At 36.1% G+C, this 21186-nt stretch overlaps 1 protein-coding gene across 2 annotated transcripts in view; it reads left to right on the top strand.

Moving 5' to 3' along the window:
• The window catches only part of YTHDC2 (YTH N6-methyladenosine RNA binding protein C2), a 73711-nt gene that overhangs the window by 29578 nt on the left and 22947 nt on the right, over positions 1-21186 (top strand). For both annotated transcript variants that reach the window (XM_088840139.1, XM_055435697.2), the window contains exons 11-20: positions 190-316; positions 706-771; positions 5690-5868; positions 6112-6208; positions 6287-6374; positions 6461-6541; positions 8884-8966; positions 11542-11647; positions 13320-13439; positions 14039-14311. In XM_088840139.1, coding sequence (XP_088696265.1) covers positions 190-316; positions 706-771; positions 5690-5868; positions 6112-6208; positions 6287-6374; positions 6461-6541; positions 8884-8966; positions 11542-11647; positions 13320-13439; positions 14039-14311 — 1220 coding nt within the window. The remainder of the gene's footprint in view (positions 1-189; positions 317-705; positions 772-5689; positions 5869-6111; positions 6209-6286; positions 6375-6460; positions 6542-8883; positions 8967-11541; positions 11648-13319; positions 13440-14038; positions 14312-21186) is intronic.

The following is a 21186-nucleotide window of genomic DNA, read 5'->3' as shown; positions in this document are numbered from 1 at the left end:
TTTATCCTGCTTATACTAATGACACATCAGTATCAGATCTTAGATGATCTGAGTTGAGGGTTATACAGTGCTGTTATATATTTAGGTAAATGACTGTGTCCTAGGTTAATTCTCCTAATATTCAAAGAAATTAAAATGTATTTAAATAATTTGAAAATTTAACATTTACATATCTTTTCTTTCTTTTAGTTGATTATAGACATAGTGAAACCAGTGCAACAGCTCTGATGGTTGCTGCAGGACGAGGTTTCTCAAGTCAAGTAGAACAGTTAATTAGTATGGGAGCCAATGTTCATAGTAAAGCATCAAATGGCTGGTAATTTTTAACTGCATCCATTCTTTGTATACCTTTATATAGCTACATATATCTTTTTTGATTTCTTATATTTGCCTTTATGTTAAAAGCTATTGTGAGGGGACTTCCCTGGTGGTCTAGTGGTTAAGACTCTGAGCTTCCACTGCAGGGCACATGGGCTTAATACCTGGTTGGCAACTAAGATCCCACAGACCATGCAACACAGCCAGTAAATAAATAAAGTTGCTTAAAAAAAAAGAAAAACTTAAAAAAAAAAAAAGAAAGCTGTTGTGTAAAATTGCTCATACATCTCTACTTTAATTGATGAATGAATAACTTCGAGTAACTAGTTTCCTAATTTTGAGAACATTATTTCTTTTTTTAAATTTGTTACCTTTGAATTTTGTCAGGATGGCTTTAGATTGGGCTAAACACTTTGGCCAGACTGAAATTGTGGATCTTCTAGAATCTTACAGGTAAAACTTTTTGCTATTTTTAATTCTAACTCCTTATGAAAAAGTTCAGGCATATAAATCATAGAATGTGACCTATAAAAGCTATTTATAGTCTCTTATCCAGCTATATATATATATTAGTAGTTCTAAGAACTTTTTCTAATAACAATTTTCAGTTACTTTGTAGGTTGCTAGTAAGATTTCCAAGGCAAACCATTCAATATCACAGTAATCCAAGTCTATGCCCCAACCAGTAATGATGAAGAAACTGAAGTTGAATGGTTTATGAAGACCTACAAGACCTTCTAGAACTAACACCCAAAAAAGATGTCCTTTTCATTATAAGGGACTGGAATGCAAAAATAGGAAGTCAAGAGATACCTGGAGTAATAGCCATATTTGGCCTTGGAATACAAAATGAAGCAAGGCAAGGGCTAACAGAATTTGCCAAGAGAACACACTGGTCATAGCAAACACCCTCTTCCAGCAACACAAGAGATGATTCTACATGATGGACATCACCAGATGGTCAGTACCAAAATCAGATTGATTATATTCTTTGGAGCAAAAGATGGAGAATCTTTATACAGTCAGCAAAAACAAGACCGGGAGCTGACAGTGGCTCAGATCACGATTTCCTTCTTGCCAAATTCAGACTTAAATTGAGGGAAAACCACTAGAGCATTCAGGTATGACCTAAATCAAATCCCTTATGATTATACAGTGGAAGTGGCAAATAGATTCAGGGGATTAGATGATAGATTACCTGAAGAACTATAGACAGAGGTTTGTGACATTGTACAGGAGGCAGTAATCAAGACCCCTCCCAAGGAAAAGTAATGCAAAAAGGCAAAATGGTTGTTTGAGGAGGTCTTTCAAATAGCTGAGAAAAGAAGAGAAGCTAAAGCAAACGAGAAAAGGAAAGATATAAACATCTGAATGCAGAGTTCCAAAGAATAGCAAGGAGAGATAAAAAAGCCTTCCTCGGTGATCAGTGCAAACAAATAGAGGAAAACATTAGAATGGGAAAAACTAGAAATCTCTTAAAAATAATTAGAGATACCAACGGAACATTTCATGCAAAGATGGGCTCAATAAAGGACAGAAATGGAATGGCCCTAACAGAAGTGGAAGATACTAAGAAGAGATGGTAAGAATACACAGAAGAACTGTACAAAAAAGATTTTCACGACCCAGAATACCACGATGGTGTGATCACTCACCTAGAGCCAGACATCCTGGAATGTGAAGTCGAGTAGGCCTTAGGAAATATCCCTACGAACAAAGCTAGGGGAGATGATGGAATTCCAGTTGAGCTATTTCAAATCCTAAAAGATGATGCTGTGAAAGTGCTGCACTCAGTATACCAGCACATTTGGAAAACTCAGCAGCTGTCACAGGTTGAAAAGGTCAGTTTTCATTCCAATCCCTAAGAAAGGCAATGCCAAAGAATGCTCAAACTACCACACAATTGCGCTTATCTCCTTCGCTAGGAAAGTTATGCTCAAAATTCTCCAAGCCAGGCTTCAACAGTATGTGAACTGGGAACTTCCAGATGTTCAAGCTTGTTTTAGAAGAGGCAGAGGAACCAGAGATCAAATAGCCAACATCCATTGGATCATCAGAAAAGCAAGAGAGTTCCAGAAAAACATATATTTCTGCTTTATTGACTGTGCCAAAGCCTTTGATTGTGTGGATCACCACAACCTGTGGAAAATTCTTGAAGGAGATGAGAATGCCAGAACATGAAGTTAAAATATATTAAAATGTCTATTATTCAGGAAAACAAAATATTTATTTGACTTGGGTTTTTGCATTATATTACATCTATAAATTTAGTCTTGAATATTTGTTGGGAATACCAGACCACCTGACCTGCCTCTTGTGTAACCTGTATGCAGGTCAGGAAGCAACAGTTAGAACTGTAAATGGAACAACAGACTTCTTCCAAGTAGGAAAAGGAGTACGTCAAGGCTTTATATTGTCACCCTGCTTATTTAACTTGTATGCAGAGTACACCATGAGAAACACTGGGCTGGAGGAAGCACAAGCTGGAATCAAGATTGCTGCAAGAAATATCAATAACCTCAGATATGCAGATGACACCACCCTTATGGCAGAAAGTGAAGAACTAAAGAGCCTCTTGATGAAACTGAAAGAGGAGAGTGAAAAAGTTGGCTTTCAGGTCAACATTCAGAAAACTAAGATCATGGCATCCGGTCCCATCACTTCATGGGAGATAGATGGGAAAACTGGAAACAGTGGCCGAATTTTTTTTGGGGGGGGCCAAAATCACTGCAGATGGTGATTGCAGCCATGAAATTAAAAGACGCTTACTCCTTGGAAGGAAAGTTATGACCAACCTAGACAGCATATTAAAAAGCAGAGGCATACATTACTTTGCCAACAAAGATTCGTCTAATCAAGGCTATGGTTTTTCCAGTGGTCATGTATGGATGTGAGAGTTGGACTATAAAGAAAGCTGAGTGCCAAGGAATTGATTCTTTTGAACTGTGGTGTTGGTGAAGACTCTTGAGAGTCCCTTGGACTGCAAGGAGATCCAACCAGTCCATCCTAAAGGAGATCAGTCCTGGGTGTTTTTTGGAAGGACTGATGCTGAAGCTGAAACTCCAATACTTTGGCCACCTGATGTGAAGAGCTGACTCATTTGAGAAGACTCTGGTGCTGGGAAAGATTGAGGGCAGGATGAGAAGGGGTTTACAGAGGATGAGATGGTTGGATGGCATCACCAACTCAATGGACATGGGTTTGGGTGGACTCTGCGAGTTGGTGATGGATAGGGAGGCCTGGCGTGCTGCAGTTCATGGAGTCGCAAAGAATCGGACGTGACTGAGTGACTGAACTGAACTGAACTGAACATCTATAGATTTAGTCTTGAATATTTATTTATTAGATGAAGTAAACATTTGATGTATGAAATTAGTTTTGTCATTTTAATTTCATTAAATGATAATGTAGTGTCTCAAAATTCTTGGCAGATCCAAATGCTAGTTCTGGTGTGGTGGGTTTTGTTGTCATTTCATTAATTGCACCCAGAACTTGCAGTCCTTTTAGTGCTAACACTTTGAAAGTTCCATTCTTACAGTACAGCTTACTGGATACTACAGATTACCACGTAAAGCAATTATCTGGATAATATTTTAGTTATCCCTGCTAAGTCAGCTTTCTTTTTGTTCCATAGATCTTGATATTATCAATTATAAATTTAAAATATTTAAATTCATTATGTTTGCTGGATTGATAAAGTTTATAACTTTAAACAACACAAAAGTAAAACAATAAATTTGAAATGGTTTAAGTTGGACTTTAAAATTTTAAATACTGCAGTTTTAAATCTGAAAAAGATTCATATTTTTTCTATTGAAAGCAGTCTTATTTTTCTCCTAAGCTCTTTAAGAGACATTGAGCTGAACTGAACTTTGTAGAAATCTTATTGATAATTTCTAGTGATGGCAAGTCTATATTTTTACATACAGCATGAAGAAACAAGTGGGTTATTCCAGTAATTTCTGCTGATGCTGGCTTTTGGGAAATAGCACAATCAACCTACTTTTTTTTAGTTTGAAGTGAAGTGAATGTCGCTCAGTCGTGTCTGACTCTTTGCAACCCCATGGACTATACAGTCCATGGCATTCTCCAGGCCAGAATACTTTAGTGGGTAGCCTATCCCTTCTCTAGCAGATCTTCCTGACCCAGGAATCGAACCAGGGTTTCCTGCATTACAGGCAGATTCTTTACCAACTGAGCTATCAGGGAAGCCAACTTTTAGTGTAGGAGAACCAAATTAACAGTCATGTTAAGCTGGTACTTGTGCAGTTCTTTTATTTTTAATGAGAACTATTTTTCAGAATATTGTTTATAATAATGAGTAGTTAGAAACAACCTATTAAAATATAAATGATGACCAAAAGTTTGTTTTTTAAGTTTTATTTATATTCAATTCACATTTCATATAATTCACCTACTTTAGTGTGTATTCCAGTAGCTTTTAGTATGTTCAAAGAGTTATGCAATCATCACCAGTCAGTTTTGATAACATTTGCATCAACCCCAAAAGAAACCTATGCTCATTAGAAGTCTCTTCTTATTTCCCTAAACTTTCCCAGCCCTTGGCAACCACTAATCTACTTCCATTTTCTATAGATTAATATTCTGGACAATTCATATAAATGGAATCATATAATCTGTGGTCTTCTATAATTGGCTTCTTTCACTTAGCATAATGTTTTCAAAGGTCATCCATGTTGTAACATCCTTTTAATGACTGAGTAATATTCTATTTTCTGGGTAGACTACAGTTTGTTTATTCATTCATTAAATGATGAACAGTTCAATTGTTTCCACTTTGGGGATGTTATGAATAACTACTGGTATAAATATTTGTGTACAGATTTTTATGTGGACAGATATTTTAATTTCTTCTTATCTATATTCCTAGGAGTCTAACTGCTGGCACATGGTAACACTGTGTTTATAATTTTGAGAAACGTCCGCATTGTTGTCCAAAATGGTTATATCATTTTACATTTCCACTCCGGTTCCAATTTCTTCACATCCTCTGTCACATTTATTATTATTTGTCGTTTGATGATAGTCATTCTAGTGGGTATGAAGTGGTATCTCATTGTGGTTTTGAATTTCATTTTTCTGATGACTAATGATGTCATGTGCTAGTTGGCTGTTTGTATATTTTCTTTGAAGAAATGTCTTCAGGTTGAGCTTTTTAAAAAGCACCTGTTGCCAAGTTTTGAATAATACACTTGAAACCAAAATATGAATTATATTATAACTGGAGCATTAATTGTCGCCTGACCTTTTAGAGTATATTGAAAATGTGAAGGTGGACATAGTGGGAATAATTGGCAAGGGTTGCTTTTTTTAATGGAATTTGACTTGATCTATTTTTTTTTTTCCCTAGTGCTTCTTTGGAATTTGGAAATCTGGATGAAAGCTCTTTGGTTCAAACAAATGGGAGTGATCTCAGTGCAGAAGACAGAGAGCTTCTGAAAGCTTATCACCATAGTTTTGATGATGAAAAAGTAGACTTGGATTTGATTATGCATCTTCTATACAATATCTGCCATAGTTGTGAAGCTGGTAAATGAATATTGTCTAAAAGAACTGGAACAAAAATATATTCTTTGATTTAGAAATTAATATTTTGTGTATATAAATTTTTATATAATTCCATTTATAATATTGCACAATCTCTTTAAATGTCATAAGTATTAGAGCTTATCAGTACTTGAAAACACATATCCAGTTCATTTTATCTATTTGTTTTGATTGATTTTTGTTTTACAAAGATTTTGAATGTTAAAAAAATCATTCTTCTTCAAGGTGCAATATTGATTTTTCTACCTGGATATGATGAAATTGTTGGTCTGAGGGATCGCATCCTGTTTGATGACAAGCGTTTTGCTGATAATGCACATAGGTAAAAGCTAACACTTTGCATTTGTTACTTTTAATAACAGTTAGGTACCACAGTATATTTTCTCTTAATTGTCAACAGATATCAAGTCTTTATGCTTCATTCAAATATGCAAACATCTGATCAAAAGAAGGTATTAAAAAACCCACCTGCAGGTGTTCGAAAAATAGTAAGCTTCATAAAATCTTCATTTTTCCGTTTTCTTAGTTATTGGTTTTGTATTCATATTAACTATGATATAATATTCTATTGCAGATCCTTTCTACCAATATTGCCGAAACCAGCATCACAGTCAATGATGTTGTCTTTGTTATTGATTCTGGTAAGGTGAAAGAGGTATGTATGAATAAGTTGCATTTTTACTTAAATGAAGAAGGTTAAGTTCCATATCAATAAATATTTTTATGAGCAGAATTCATCTTAATGGGGAAACTTCTGGTTCTAGGATGAATTTGACATAGTAAGTGTTGGTTTCACTGAAGTGAATATTCTGCCTTAAACAATTCAGTTTGTAGGGTTTGTCTTGTTATTCTAACAGTTTAGCTTCTGCAGCTTCCCTGTGGCTCCGCTGGTAAAGAATCCGCCTGCAATGCAGGAGAACCAGGTTTGATCCCTGGGTTGGGAAGATCCCCTGGAGAAGGAAATGACAACCCACTCCTGTATTCTTGCCTTGAGAATCCTATGGACAGAGGAGTCCATGGGGTTGCAAAGAGTTAGACACGACTGAGTGACTAACACACTCACACACTGAATATTAGAAAGAAAATGAAGCATTTGGCTAGTAACTGAAAGTTTTGTCAATGTGGAAATTTGATTACATACTTCGTATGTTTTCTTTCTACTTATGGGCATGGATTGTGTCCTTCTTGTTCATTGTTACATTTCCAATGCTCTGCTTGTAGTATTAATGGGTATTCCAAAAATGTTTAGTTCAAAAAAGCCTTCTTTAGTTCAAGAAAACTAACGTAAAACAAACTAACGTAAAACCAGGCTTAAGCAAATGATGGCTACCAGAAGAATTGGGCCCATCAACTGCTTTCGTAAAAATAAATTTTATTGGAATAATGCCATGCTCTTGTCCACTTTTACCCATTGTCTGACTGCTTTCACACTGCAATGGCAGATTTGAGTAGTTGCAACAGAGCCCCTCTGCACAGGCTAAAAAATTTCTGGTAACACCTGACATAAATAAAAGTCAGTGTTTATTTCCTTGTAGTATTGCTGCTGCTGCTGCTAAGTCGCTTCAGTCATGTCCGACTCTGTGCGACCCCATAGACGGCAGCTCACCAGGCTCCCCCGCCCCTGGGATTTTCCAGGCAAGAACACTGGAGTGGGTTGCCATTTCCTTCTCCATTGCATGAAAGTGAAAAGTGAAAGTGAAGTCGCTCAGTTGTGTCTGACCCCATGGACTGCAACCCGCCAGTCTCCTCTGTTCATGGGATTTTCCAGGCGCGAGTACTGAAGTAGGGTGCCATTGCCTTCTCCGTGTAGTATTGCAGTGCCCACCAATTCTCAGTATTCCTAATTTTGGTCAGTCCTTTCATGAAAGAATAGAAAATTTTTGGTTTTTCAAAGAAATAAATGCTATCCATGTTGGGAAAACAAATCATGTCTGCTCTAGTGGATATAAATGATCATTTTTAATGTGAAAATAAGTTATCTTTGTGTGTTATTAAGAAAACTGACGGTAATGTCAAAAGTTATTTTATACACAAAATTGATAAATGTAGTATTAAAAGCAAAATAAGTAGCATCTTTTCTAAAAATGTCATAATAAACTATTAAGAGAACCCATTTATATTTATCTATGTAGTTAATTTATGAAAAGGAGGGTATAAAGTCAGTAGTTAACAATGAATTCTTTTAAAATATTTAAATATTTAAAAGAATTTGAATATTTAAAAGTTAACAATTAATTCTTTTAAAATATTTCTCTATAGTAAATTTTCACTTTAGTAATGAAATATGGGGTCAGTAGTGGTTCTTTTTTACTTTCTCTTTTGTAACATTCTGGATAGGCTAATACATTAGTAGTTGAGCAGGAGATAAAATGGATGGGGTTGAAAATTCTTCATTTGGGAATAGGATTACTTTAGTGATTATTACTGTTCTCTCCGATCAGCTTCCTGAAAAGTATTTCAGAAAATGTCTTTCCCTGATGACTTCTATTCCCCACAATGATGTAAATCTGATAGAAAATGACCTTAAGAGATCAGTTCTCTCCAATCTTGATGCTTTATGAGAACTGACTGCCATTATTCAAGTGTAGTAGAGTAAAACAAATGGCTTAGCAAAGGCACAGCATGAGGAAGTTTTACAGCTCTTCAGAGTTTAGTTTTCCTTTTTTTCCCTTAGAATGATTATAACCAGAAATCTGGATTTTTTAAAAAATCAGTACCCTGTGCTAATTAGTCAAAAGGGACTCTGAATTAAACTTGGCATGTTAAAATATATTCATGATGTTTTCTATTTCTTCTTAAATACCTTTAATGTATTAACATGAAAGTGATTTAAATATTCAGTTCAGTTCAGTCGCTCAGTCGTGTCCGACTCTTCGCGACCCCATGAACCACAGCACGCCAGGCCTCCCTGTCCATCACCAACTCCCGGAGTTCACTCAGACTCATGTCCACAGAGTCGGTGATGCCATCCAGCCATCTCATTCTCGTTTATTACAGAAATCCTTTGATGCACTGAATTTTGTTACAATGTTAAAAATGGTATGGATTTCCAAAGCTAGCGCCATACAGCGAAAAGGCAGGTAATGTATATTTAATGAACATTCATTCAATTCCCATTCAAATGGGAACATATTTAATGTATATTCTACTTTCTATAAAATGTTAAAATCTTCATGTTTGTCTTAATTTTTATATTATTTTTTCAAAGCAGACAATTTTAATACTTATTTTAAAGTCAAATTTTAGGTTATTTTAAAAGTAAAAATTTTTGCCTTGTATAACCTATACTCAGAACATGTAAAAAGTTTAAAAAATGAAAATAAAGCAATGTAAGATAAGACTAATTTCTGTACTATACAGAAAAGCTCGGAACAAATCAGTTAAATAAAGATCACTACATTAACCTCATGTATACCACGTGTATGTCACATATATGTGAAGAAAGGCAAACTAATGAGGTACTAGTTTTTGCTTATCAGATTGATATCAATGAAAATTTTTAAGTTGGAAAAAGCATAGATCAGTAGGCTTTCATAGTTTGTTATTGGAAGTGTAAGTTGGTGTGACTTCTTCACAGGATGATTTGAAATTGTTTATCCAGATCTCCCTTTTTGCAGGGGATTCCATTTCTCATAATTTATCCTGAGTGTACTTGCACATGTGTGCAAAGATATATGTTTAAGAATGCTTTTAGCAGTATATTATTAGTAGTGAAAAATCTGGGAACACTGTAATGTCCATAAATAGTGAAGTGGTTAAGCAAATTATATTATTGCCACATACTTACTAAGTAACTGTTAAAAGGAAATATGTAGATATATGTGTCTTATGTGGATAAGTTTTCAGAAGCTTGTATTAATTGAAAAAGTAAGGTATTTTCTTGTGACAAAACGTATCTGTATATGTCTACATATGTATTTAGACATACATTGTCAAGGCAGAGAACAATATTATAAAACAGTGGTTGTTGACTGAGAAGGAGGACAAAACAAAAGATTATATTATCTAAACTTAGTTGATAAAGCAGCAGCAGAGTTTGAGAAAATTGACTCCAATTTTGAAAGAAGTTTTGTGGGTAAAATGCTATCAAATAGCATGGCATGCTTCAGAGAAATCGTTTATGAAAGGAAGAGTCCATAAATGAGGCAAACTTCATTGTTGTCTTATTTTAACAAATTGCCATAACTTCCATCCTTCAGCTGATCAGCAGCTGTCAACATTGAGGCATGACCCTCCACCAGCAAATAGATTATGACTTTGAAGGCCCAAATGGTGGCTAGCATTTTTTTAAAGTATTTTTAAAATTAAGATATAAACATTGTTTATTTAGATGTAATGCTATTGCATGCTTAATGTACTACAGTAAAGTGTAAAACAACTCTTCGGTGTACTTGGAAACCAAAACATTCTTGTGACTTGCTTTATTGTGTGTGTGTGATGTTGTTTATTGTTGTTTGTTATTATGTTTATTATATGTGCTTTATTGCCATAGTCTGGAACTGAACCTGAAATACCTCTGAGGTATGCCTGTAAATAATTCAGGAGGTACTCAGGAGAGTAATATTGGTGATTGTATGTTCAGGAGGTGAAGGGTAGGGAATAGAGTGGAATGAAGGTTTCTAAGAAAATTTTGTGGGTTGTGGTGCTATTGTCAGGTGAAATGTGAAAAGTGGTGATATGAGGACAGTTAATTTTTGGTTGTGTTGAGTTTGAGTTGACTGTGGAAAATCCAGGGGGAGCTAAGAGGCTCCAGATTAGGATACGGGTCCAGATTAGGATAATGAGACCTAGATGGATGAAGTTTGAAGTTAGGAGGATTATTAATATTACTTGGGAGAGAGAGTAGAGTAAGGAGAGCAGAGATCTGAGGTCTGACCTCAGAGGAGCATCAGCATTTAAGGACTGTGGAAGCATAGGAGTTTCTTAGAGGAGGCTAGATAGGTGGGAAAACTAATGTGTATGTAGTCAGGGAAATGGTGAAGGAAGGAATGGTCCAACAATGTCAGATTTTCTAACTTGTATCATGCTGTGTTATAGTTATGTTTGTCTCTCTGGATTGTGAGCTTTGTGGGAATAGAGATATTTCTGTATCTCTGTCGCTTGGTATTAGCCTTGCTATTAGCTGATACAAGGACATTAAATGAAATTAAAAGTCACTGCTTTTCTTCAAGGTTTATTTCTGGTACTTTCCAGAAAATTATGCAAGTCTCTGATGATGGGGTAAATGACATTCCTTTAGAGGTGTATAAATGCATAACTTCCACAACTCTAATCAGTGGACCTAAACACAGTGCTTGGTATCAGCTTCATAAAACTGATTAAATTTAAATTTCTATATATTTATTCATACTTTATTTTTTATTCACTTTTATTTGTGTGTATATATATGTATATTTATTCAATTTTTTACAATTTTCTAGAAATATTACTTGTCAGGTAGATATCATTCATGAATCTCACTTGTAAATGAAATAATTAAATTTCACACCTATGAAGTGTCTTTTCAAAGGTTAGGGGATCAGTATCAGAGTACAGATTCAAACTCAGATGTCCTGATACTGGTTTACTGTCTTCTAAATCACATTGCTTTTATAGTTTCCCTGTTAACGGTTTTTATTCCTTGTTTGAGCCTTAATTTTGTGTTTTAATTTTAAGGGCAGGGCGATGCAGACCTGGAATTTGTTTCCGACTGTTCAGTAGACTTCGATTCCAGAATATGTTGGAATTTCAGACTCCAGAACTTTTGAGAATGCCATTACAGGTGGAAATTTACTAAGTTCTAAAATGCTATTTTGTGGGTGAGGGAGGAGAGGGAGCATTTCAACTTAGACCAATTGGACTTAAAAACAAATCAATTTATAAAATAAAATTCTAAAATATATATTATGGAGGGTGATTATATAAAACTAATATTTTTTCTATCAGAAAATTTAATTCAGAAACCTCCAAAATTTTAAAGAGCTGCTTGAGTGCATTTCAGTTATGGTATGGTTTGTAAATATACTGTTTTTTACTGTAACATTTTAGGATTCTGTCAGCCACATCCGTATTCACCTTTTAAATTCTCAATGAGAAGTAGAAAATAAATCATTTAAGGTCCAAAAAATAATACCAAAATCTCAGTACAAGTTGCTGAGCTTACCTTGTTAGTTTTGGAACTGAGTTCACTGAGATTTCCTAGTCTATATCAATTATTTTCCTTTCAGTTTTCTGACTTAATGGAACAATCAAACACTGTGTAGTTTGTTGGGAAAACTATCAGAAGTACATTAATTTGATTATATGGTGTGCCAAGCTACATGCTGGCTTCCAGATCTTAAAGAGACACTGGATCATACTATTGGCATCCATATACCTAGATTACTTCCCACTTCTCCATTCCTATGTGCCATTTTCTGTTCTTCTTATGAGAAAATGCAGAATTCTTAACAAGAGCCTAAACCATCTCTCCTGCTTGTGTCTCTGGTTTTAATTTTTAATTCATACCTTTCTTCTTCTCTCTACTCAAACTAGTAGCTTCAAGTTTTCAAGCACATTTTGTTTCTTTGTATCTCAGGGCCTTCACATGTGCCATCCCCTTTCCATAGAATCCACCCCATTATTCCTTTTCTGATTAATTAATCTTTACATGGGAGTTAATGCAGGAGACTTAAGAGATGCAGGTTTGATCCCTAGATCAGGAAGATCCTGTGGAGGAGGGTATGGAAAACCACTCCAATATCTTTGACTGGAGAATCCCTTGGATAGAGGACCCTGGAGGGCTAGAGTACATAGGGTCGCAGAGTCAGGCACGACTGAAGCTACTTAGCATGCACAATCTTTACATCTTAATTTGTGTCATTTCTTTAGAGAATTGTCTTTGACTTCCCATGGCCACCTCCTCTTGCCGTTTCTTGAACCTCGTGTTTACATCTTTAGTTCCTGTTATCCTTCATTTTCACAACTGTAATTAAGTAGTTAATTATATAATTATTCTGTTTTTCACACACAATGAAAATCCATGAGGGCAGTCTCTGCCTATGCTCTTCTTTTTCTCCAGCTTGATGTGTAGTGCCTAGCATCTAGCAAGCACTTAAATATTTGTCGAATGGATAAGAGGTTGTAGAATGCAGCATAAAGGGGGAAAAAAGATTTTTGGACAGTGATTATTATTGTTATATATAAGGACTATGTGAGAAGACATTGCCAGCAGGGACAGTAGTAAGCTTGATAGGAGTTGATAGAAGATGATTATTAAGATTCTCACACTAAAGTATGATCCCATCTTTCATAGAAAGATCTTTCATGGAATGACATTGTTTCCTTTGCTGTTCATTTTAATCAGGGACTCTGCTAGTCTCTGTTGAGGATATATAATTTCTATGATTTTTTAAAAAATGAAAATCAGCTATAAATGTCAACATTTCAAAATTATTTGCTCTTTTTATTTACAGGAACTGTGTTTACATACCAAGCTGTTAGCCCCAGTTAATTGTGCTATTGCTGATTTCCTTATGAAAGCTCCCGAACCTCCACCAGCTTTAATTGTAAGAAATGCTGTACAAATGCTTAAGGTTGGTATCTTTATAGACTTATTTTACCTGGCTGTTTTACTTGAAATTTAAACCAATTAATACTACGTCTTAACTAATTTTGTACCTTAAAAAATTATCTTAATAATCATGTATTTTGAATAATGCTTTCGTGGTAATTATAGTAAAACAGTAGGTATAGTTCATTTTTTCATGATATATTTGAAGCAGAAATTTTTTAATGAGATGTAATAGCTACTGCTAAGTCACTTCAGTCGTGTCTGACTCTCTGTGACCCCATAGATGGAAGCCCACCAGGCTCCCCCATCCCTGGGATTCTCCAGGCAAGAACACTGGAGTGAGTTGCCATTTCCTTCTCCAATGTGTGAAAGTGAAAAGTGAAAGTGAAGTTGCTCAATCGTGTCCGACTCTTAGCGACCCCACGGACTGCAGCCTACCAGGCTCCTTCCTCCATGGGATTTTCTAGGCAAGAGTACTGGAGTGGCTTGCCATTGCCTTCTCCGAGATGTAATAGCAAAAGAAAATTTATGTTCTTATATCTTGCTTATGGATTTTTAAGGATAGAATTTGATTAAACAGTTTTGATCATGTCAAGTTCTGTTTTATATCCTTCTATTTAGACAATAGATGCAATGGATGCATGGGAAGATCTCACTGAACTTGGATATCATTTGGCTGACTTGCCAGTAGAGCCACATCTTGGTAAAATGGTCCTGTGTGCTGTTGTTTTGAAGTGTCTGGATCCCATCCTTACAATTGCCTGCACACTAGCTTATCGAGACCCTTTTGTCCTGCCAACTCAGGCCTCTCAGAAACGTGCAGCTATGCTTTGTAGGAAACGTTTCACCGCAGGAACTTTCAGTGACCACATGGCACTTCTCAGAGCATTCCAGGTAATATTATTGTCATTTTATTTTTGAAATGTTGCTAAACACATTTCTAGAGTAAGTGTAACAAATTAAAAAAAATAGATATGATTCCATTAATTTTATTTCATTATAAAGTCACATTTTATTAATAGCTCAGAAGAATATCTTAATACTACTACTATGTTAAAATTATCATATCTTTCTCTAGTTTCTTTCATTTTCTCAATTTTCTCCTTGTAGAAATATGTGTATATATATACTTTTCACTTTTATGTATATTTGTATTTTATAAGCTCAAATTCCTGATCTTTAATCATATGTTATTCAGGAGTGCTATAAAATTTTAGTTAAGAAACAACTGTATGTTATTCAAAGTGTATAGAACAAAACGTAGAAGAAAATTATTTTGAATTTAATATCTATTTATTGATTTTTTAAGAGTATATCTCTTTCTTGTGTACTCAGGACGGTATACTAAGAATTTAATTTTATAAAGCAAAATCCAAAAATCTCTTAAAAATTTTAAGATAATGTGAGAAACTGAGGAAAGTGATAAATGGGAAACCAGAAAAATAAACGACCCAATCAAAAAATGGGCCAAAGAACTAAACAGACATTTCTCCAAAGAAGATATACAGATGGCTAACAAACACATGAAAAAATGCTCAACATCCCTCATAATCAGAGAAATGCAAATCAAAACCACAATGAGATACCATTACACACCAGTCAGAATGGCTGCTATCCAAAAGTCTACATGCAATAAATGCTGGAGAGGGTGTGGAGAGAAGGGAACCCTCTTACACTGTTGGTGGGAATGCAAACTAGTACAGCCACTATGGAGAACAGTGTGGAGATTCCTCAAAAAACTGGAAATAGAACTGCCATACGACCCAGCAATCACACTCCTGGGCATACACACCGAGGAAACCAGAATTGAAAGACACACATGTACTCCAATGTTCATTGCAGCACTGTTTATAATAGCAAGGACATGGAAGCAACCTAGATTTCCATCTGCAGACGAATGGATAAGAAAGCCATGGTACATGTACACAATGGAGTATTACTCAGCCATTAAAAAGAATGCATTTGAATCAGTTCTAATGAAGTGGATGAAACTGGAACCTATTATACAGAGTGAAGTAAGCCAGAAAGAAAAACACTAATACAGTATACTAACGCATATATGTGGAATTTAGAAAGATGGTAATGATAACCCTGTATACGAGACAGCAAAAGAGACACAGGTGTATAGGACAGTCTTTGGGACTCTGTGGGAGAGGGTGAGGGTGGGATGATTTGGGAGAGTGGCATTGAAACCTATATATTATCATATGTGAAATGAATCACCAGTCCAGGTTCGACGCATGATACAGGATGCTTGGGGCTGGTGCACGGGGATGAGCCAGAGGGAGGATAAGGGGAGGAGGAAGGCGGGAGGGGTGTTCAAGAAGGGGAACTCAGGCGAGAGACGCCCGGCTCCCGGCGGCGCAGACGCGAGAGACGCCCGGCTCCCGGCGGCGCAGACGCGAGAGACGCCCGGCTCCCGGTGGCGCAGACGCGAGAGACGCCCGGCTCCCGGCGCAACCGACCACGTGCAGAATCGTGGCTGAGAGGAGCTGCCCCGCGCCCAGGGTTAGGGCGGTGGCCGAGAGGAGCTGTACCACGTCCAGGAGGCGGTGGCTGCTTGAGCACCGGAGGGCCAAGAGGAGCTGATCCACATTCAAAGCAGAGGGGCAGCCTTGAGGAGATACCCCTCGTCCGAGGTAAGGTACAGCGGCTGCGCCTTGCTGGAGCAGCTGGGAAGAGGTACTCCACGATCAAGTGGAATATAAGAATCCAGTGTTCTGGGGAGGAAGGAACAAGATGGCGGAGGGATAAGACGGCGAGACCACTTTCTTCCCCGCAAATTCATCAAAAGAACATTTGAATGCGGAGTAAAGTCCACAAAACAACTTCTGAATACTGGCAGAGGACATCAGGCTCCCAGAAAAGCAGCCATTGTCTTCTAAAGGAAAGAGAAGAAATCAAGCTCCACCCACCAGAACACTGACACATGCCTCCCTAACCAGGGAACCCGGACAAGTCACCCGTCCAACCCCACACACAGCGAAGAAACTACATAATAAAGAGAACTCCACAAACTGCAAGAAGAGGAAAAGGCCACCCCAAGCAAAGCAATATAAACAAGATGAAGAGGCAGAGAAATACCCAGCAAGTAAAGGAACAAGATAATTGCCCACCAACACAAACAAAAGAAGAAGATATAGGGACTCTACCTGATAAAGAATTTCAAATTTTGATGGTGAAAATGATTCAAAATCTTGAAAGCAAAATGGAGTTACAGATAAATAACCTGGAGAAAAGGATTGAGAAGATGGAAGAAAGATTTAATAAGGACTTAGAAGAAATAAAAAAGAGTCAATATACAATGAATAATGCAATAGATGAGATCAGAAACACTCTGGAGGGGACAAACAATAGAATAACAGAGGCAGAAGACAGGATTAGCGAACTAGAAGATAAAATTGTAGAAATAAATGAAACAGAGAGGAAAAAAGAAAAACGAATTAAAAGAAATGAGGACAATATTAGAGACCTCTGGGACAATGTTAAACGCTCCAACATTCGAATCATAGGAGTCCCAGAAGAAGAAGACAAAAAGAAAGACCATGAGAGAATACTTGAGGAGATAATAGTTGAAAACTTCCCTAAAATAGGGAAAGAAATAATCACCCAAGTCCAAGAAACCCAGAGAGTCCCCAACAGGATAAACCCAAGGCGAAATACTCCAAGACACATATTAATCAAATTAACAAAGATCAAACACAGAGAACAAATATTAAAAGCAGCAAGGGAAAAGCAGCAAATAACACATAAGGGGATTCCCATAAGGATAACAGCTGATCTTTCAACAGAAACTCTTCAGGCCAGAAGGGAGTGGCAAGACATACTTAAAGTGATGAAAGAAAATACCCTACAGCCCAGATTACTATACCCAGCAAGGATCTCCTTCAAATATGAAGGAGAAATCAAAAGCTTTACAGACAAGCAAAAGCTGAGGGAATTCAGCATCACCAAACCAGCTCTCCAACAAATGCTAAAGGATCTTCTCTAGACAGGATACACAGAAAGAGTGTATAAACTTGAACCCAAAGTAATAAAGAAAATGGCTACGGGATCGTACTTATCAATAATTACCTTAAACGTAAATGGGTTGAAATTTTCAAAAAGGCTAGGAAACAATTCTCATAGCCATCAATAGTTCAGTGTTGAGTTCATGAATAGTTTTTAAAGTTTGGGACAAACTGTAGTATTTGCTATTTGAAGTACTATTTGTAATTGGCATATTACGATGTAACATTGGTCTTCATTTCCAACTTAAAACGCCTAAAAATGCCTAACAGATTTTTAGATTTGTGAATTTTAGTTGAAATGTATTTTACGATGTTACTAAACCTGCAGAAATATTGAAATATTTCAGAGAACTTATTCACTGTACATTTAATTTATTTTATTTATAAAAGTTATGAACTGTAGAAAGTTTTACTTGTTGGGTCAAATGCTTGTTGGGTCAAATGCTTGTTGCATTTGAAGTGCTAGTTACAAGAAAATCAAATACCTTCAATGTATAAATGCTATTAAGTTTTTAAAGGACTCTGGAGTATAAGTAAGTTTGTTTAAAGAAATTTAGTCTATTCAACCTGAATCAGCTCTGTCAAACATTAATTAAAAGCCTCATTTTAAAAAAATAAATAAATAATGGTGGTGGGAGGGAGGGTTGGGAAGCTGGCTGGAGGTGGAGGTGGTGAAGTTTATAAATCTAATTAAAAATGAAGTTGCATTTCCATTTTCCAAATCCACCCATCCACCAGCGTACTGTGTCACTAGACATTATGTACGATTTTACTTTGCAACAGAAACCATTACATTTAAAAATTCATTACAGCAAGGTGAGTTAGACACATGATGGATGCAGCTTTAATTCTGCCATATATTATTACAGTTAAAATGTAAATGATGAAAAATATTTTGTGCTTATCAGCATTTATGTGGAAATGTGTTTTACAGTGATATATGATGTTAAATTTCTATTATTGTGATAAAAAAAAAGCAATACAAAAAGATGAAGTGTTTATTAAAACATGAAAAAAAAAAGAAATAAATGGTTTTGCAGCACTGAAGAAATTATAGAAAGTAAATAAGCTAGATCAGACCTGTTTTAGGTAGTAATTTTATAGTTTATTTTAATTATTTCAGTTGTAAAATATTGTTATACTGTTAATTAGTTCTGATTGTTCATATTAAACTATTGTAATGCAAAAAAATAAATAAATAAATAAAATTAAAACGAAAAAAAAAATAAACAAGTTAAAATTAACAATATCTGGCACACAATTAAAAAAAAAAAAAAAAAAAGAAGGGGAACTCATGTACACCCGGGGCGGATTCATGTCAATGTATGGCAAAACCAACCAATATAATGTAAAGTAAAAAAAAATTAAAAAATAAAATAAAATGTTAAAAAAAAAAAAGGATAAGAATAGGGAGCCTGAGTAAAAGAAATGATATTGCAATTAAAAAAATAATAAATGTAAGCTCTTTTGTGGGCATTATGGAACAGAAGTTGATGCATTGTTATTAATTGGGTATATTAGCTACTATATATTATAATATTAAGTGATAATATTGTAATCAGAGGAAGATTTGGAGTAGAATTCCTATCTAGTCTGTTTTTTCCCCAGCTTTTCCGTTATATTCTGAAGCAAGAGAACTCATTTTCAAAGAGAAGCTTTACTATACTACATATAGGTAATTTCTAGGAATCTCACTTTCCATTCTCACAGAGAGTAGGAAGTTGATATAAAGGTTATTTTTAGAGGCCTGGAGTGACAGGATTCTTAGATATAACGGTATTATGATGGCTTAGTTGGAAATCTCTCATACTTTAGTGGAGGAAAATTAGCAGGCACATCTATAAAGGTGAATATTTTTATATAGCCAGGTATTTAGTTTACCGGATACTTCATTCTTATTGGGACTTTATACTCAGTGGCTTTCATAGCATCATAGCATTTGAGTATAAATTATCTAATGATAATTCTATTTGATTATAAAGTCTTAGATTTTATTTTAAAACTATTTATTCTTAAAAAATTAGATATAATTGAGATATAACATTATATTAGTTTTAGGTGTAGAGCCTAATTGACAGTATTTGTATATATTGAGAAATGATCACCACAATAAGCCTAGTTAACATCCATCACTATGTTGTGGTTGTTCAGTTGCTAAGTCATGTCTGACTTTTTGTGATCCCATGAACTGCAGCATGCCAGACCTCTCTGTCCTTCACTGTCTCCTGGAGTCTGCGCAAACTCATGTCGATTGAGTTAGTGATGCCATCCAACCATCTCATTCTCTGTTACCCCTTCTTCTCTTGCCCTCAGTCTTTCCCAGCATCAGGGTCTTTTCTAGAGTCAGTTCTTCACATCAGGTGGCCAAACTATTAGTGCTTCAGCTTCAACAGCAGACCTTCCAATGAACACCCAGGACTGATTTCCTTTAGGACTGACTGGTTGGATCTCCTTGCAGTCCAAGGGACTCTCAAGAGTCTTCTCCAACACCACAGTTCAAAAGCATCAATTCTTCAGCACTCAGCCTTCTTTATAGTCCAAATCTCACATCCATACATGACTACTGGAAAAACCATAGCTTTGACTAGATGGACCTTTGTTGGTAAAGTTATGTCTCTTCTTTTTAATACATTGTCTAGGTTTGTCATAGCTATTCTTCCAAGGAGCAAGCATCTTTTAATTTCGTGGTTGCAGTCACCATCCACAGTGATTTTGGAGCCCAAGAAAATGAAATCTGACACTCTTTCCCCATCTATATGCCATGAAGTGATAGGACCGGATGCCATTATCTTTGTTTTTTGAATACTGAGTTTTAAGCCAGCTTTTTCCTTTTACCTTCATCAAGATGCTCTTTAGTTCCTCTTCACTTTCTGCTATTGAAGTGGTATCATCTGCATATCTGAGGTTGTTGGTATTTCTCCCAGCAATCTTGATTCCAGCTTGTGCTTCCTCCAGCCCAGCATTTCAAATGATGTGCTCTGCATATAAGTTAAATAAGCAGGGCGACAATATACAGTCTTCTTCCCAGTTTTGAACCAGTCAGTTGTTCCTTATCCAGTTCTAACTGTTGCTTCTTGACCTGCATACAGGTTTCTCAGGAGGCAGGTAATGGGGTCTTGTATTTCCATCTCAGTAAGAATATTCCACAGTTTGTTGTGATCCACACGAAGGTTTTACCGTAGTCAATGAAGCAGAAGTAGACGTTTTATGGGAATTTGCTTGCTTTTTCTATGATCCGATATATGTTGGCAATTTGATCTCTGGTTCCTCTGCCTTTTCTAAATCCAGTTTGTACCTCTGGAAGTTCTTATTTCACATACTGCTGAAGCCTAGCTTGAAGAATTTTGAGCATTACCTTGTTGGCATGTGAAATGAGTGCAGTTGTACAGTAGTTTGAACATTCTTTGGCATTGCCTTTCTTTTGGATTGGAATGAAAACTGACCTTTTCCAGTCCTGTGGCCACTGCTGAGTTATCCAAATTTGCTGACATAATGAGTGCAGCATTTTCACGGCATCATCTTTGAGGATTTTAAATAGCTCAGCTGGAATACCGTCACCTCCCCTAGCTTTGTTCGTGGTAATGCTTCCTAAGGCCCACTTGCCTTCACACTCTAGGATGTCTGGCTCTAGATGAGTGACCACACCATTGTGGTTATTGGGTCATTAAGAGCTTTACTGTACAGTTCTGTGTATTCTTGTCACCTTTTCTTAATCTCTTCTGATTCTTTTAGGTCCTTGCAGTTTTTGTCCTTTATTGT

The sequence above is a fragment of the Moschus berezovskii genome, chromosome 9 (genome assembly GCF_049115385.1).
Source record: "Moschus berezovskii isolate FMDL1 chromosome 9, NW_MosBer_1.0, whole genome shotgun sequence".
Classification (NCBI taxonomy): Eukaryota; Metazoa; Chordata; class Mammalia; order Artiodactyla; family Moschidae; genus Moschus; species Moschus berezovskii.
The sequence above is the reverse complement of the archived record's forward strand: the minus strand, read 5'-3'. Positions and strand labels throughout refer to the sequence as shown.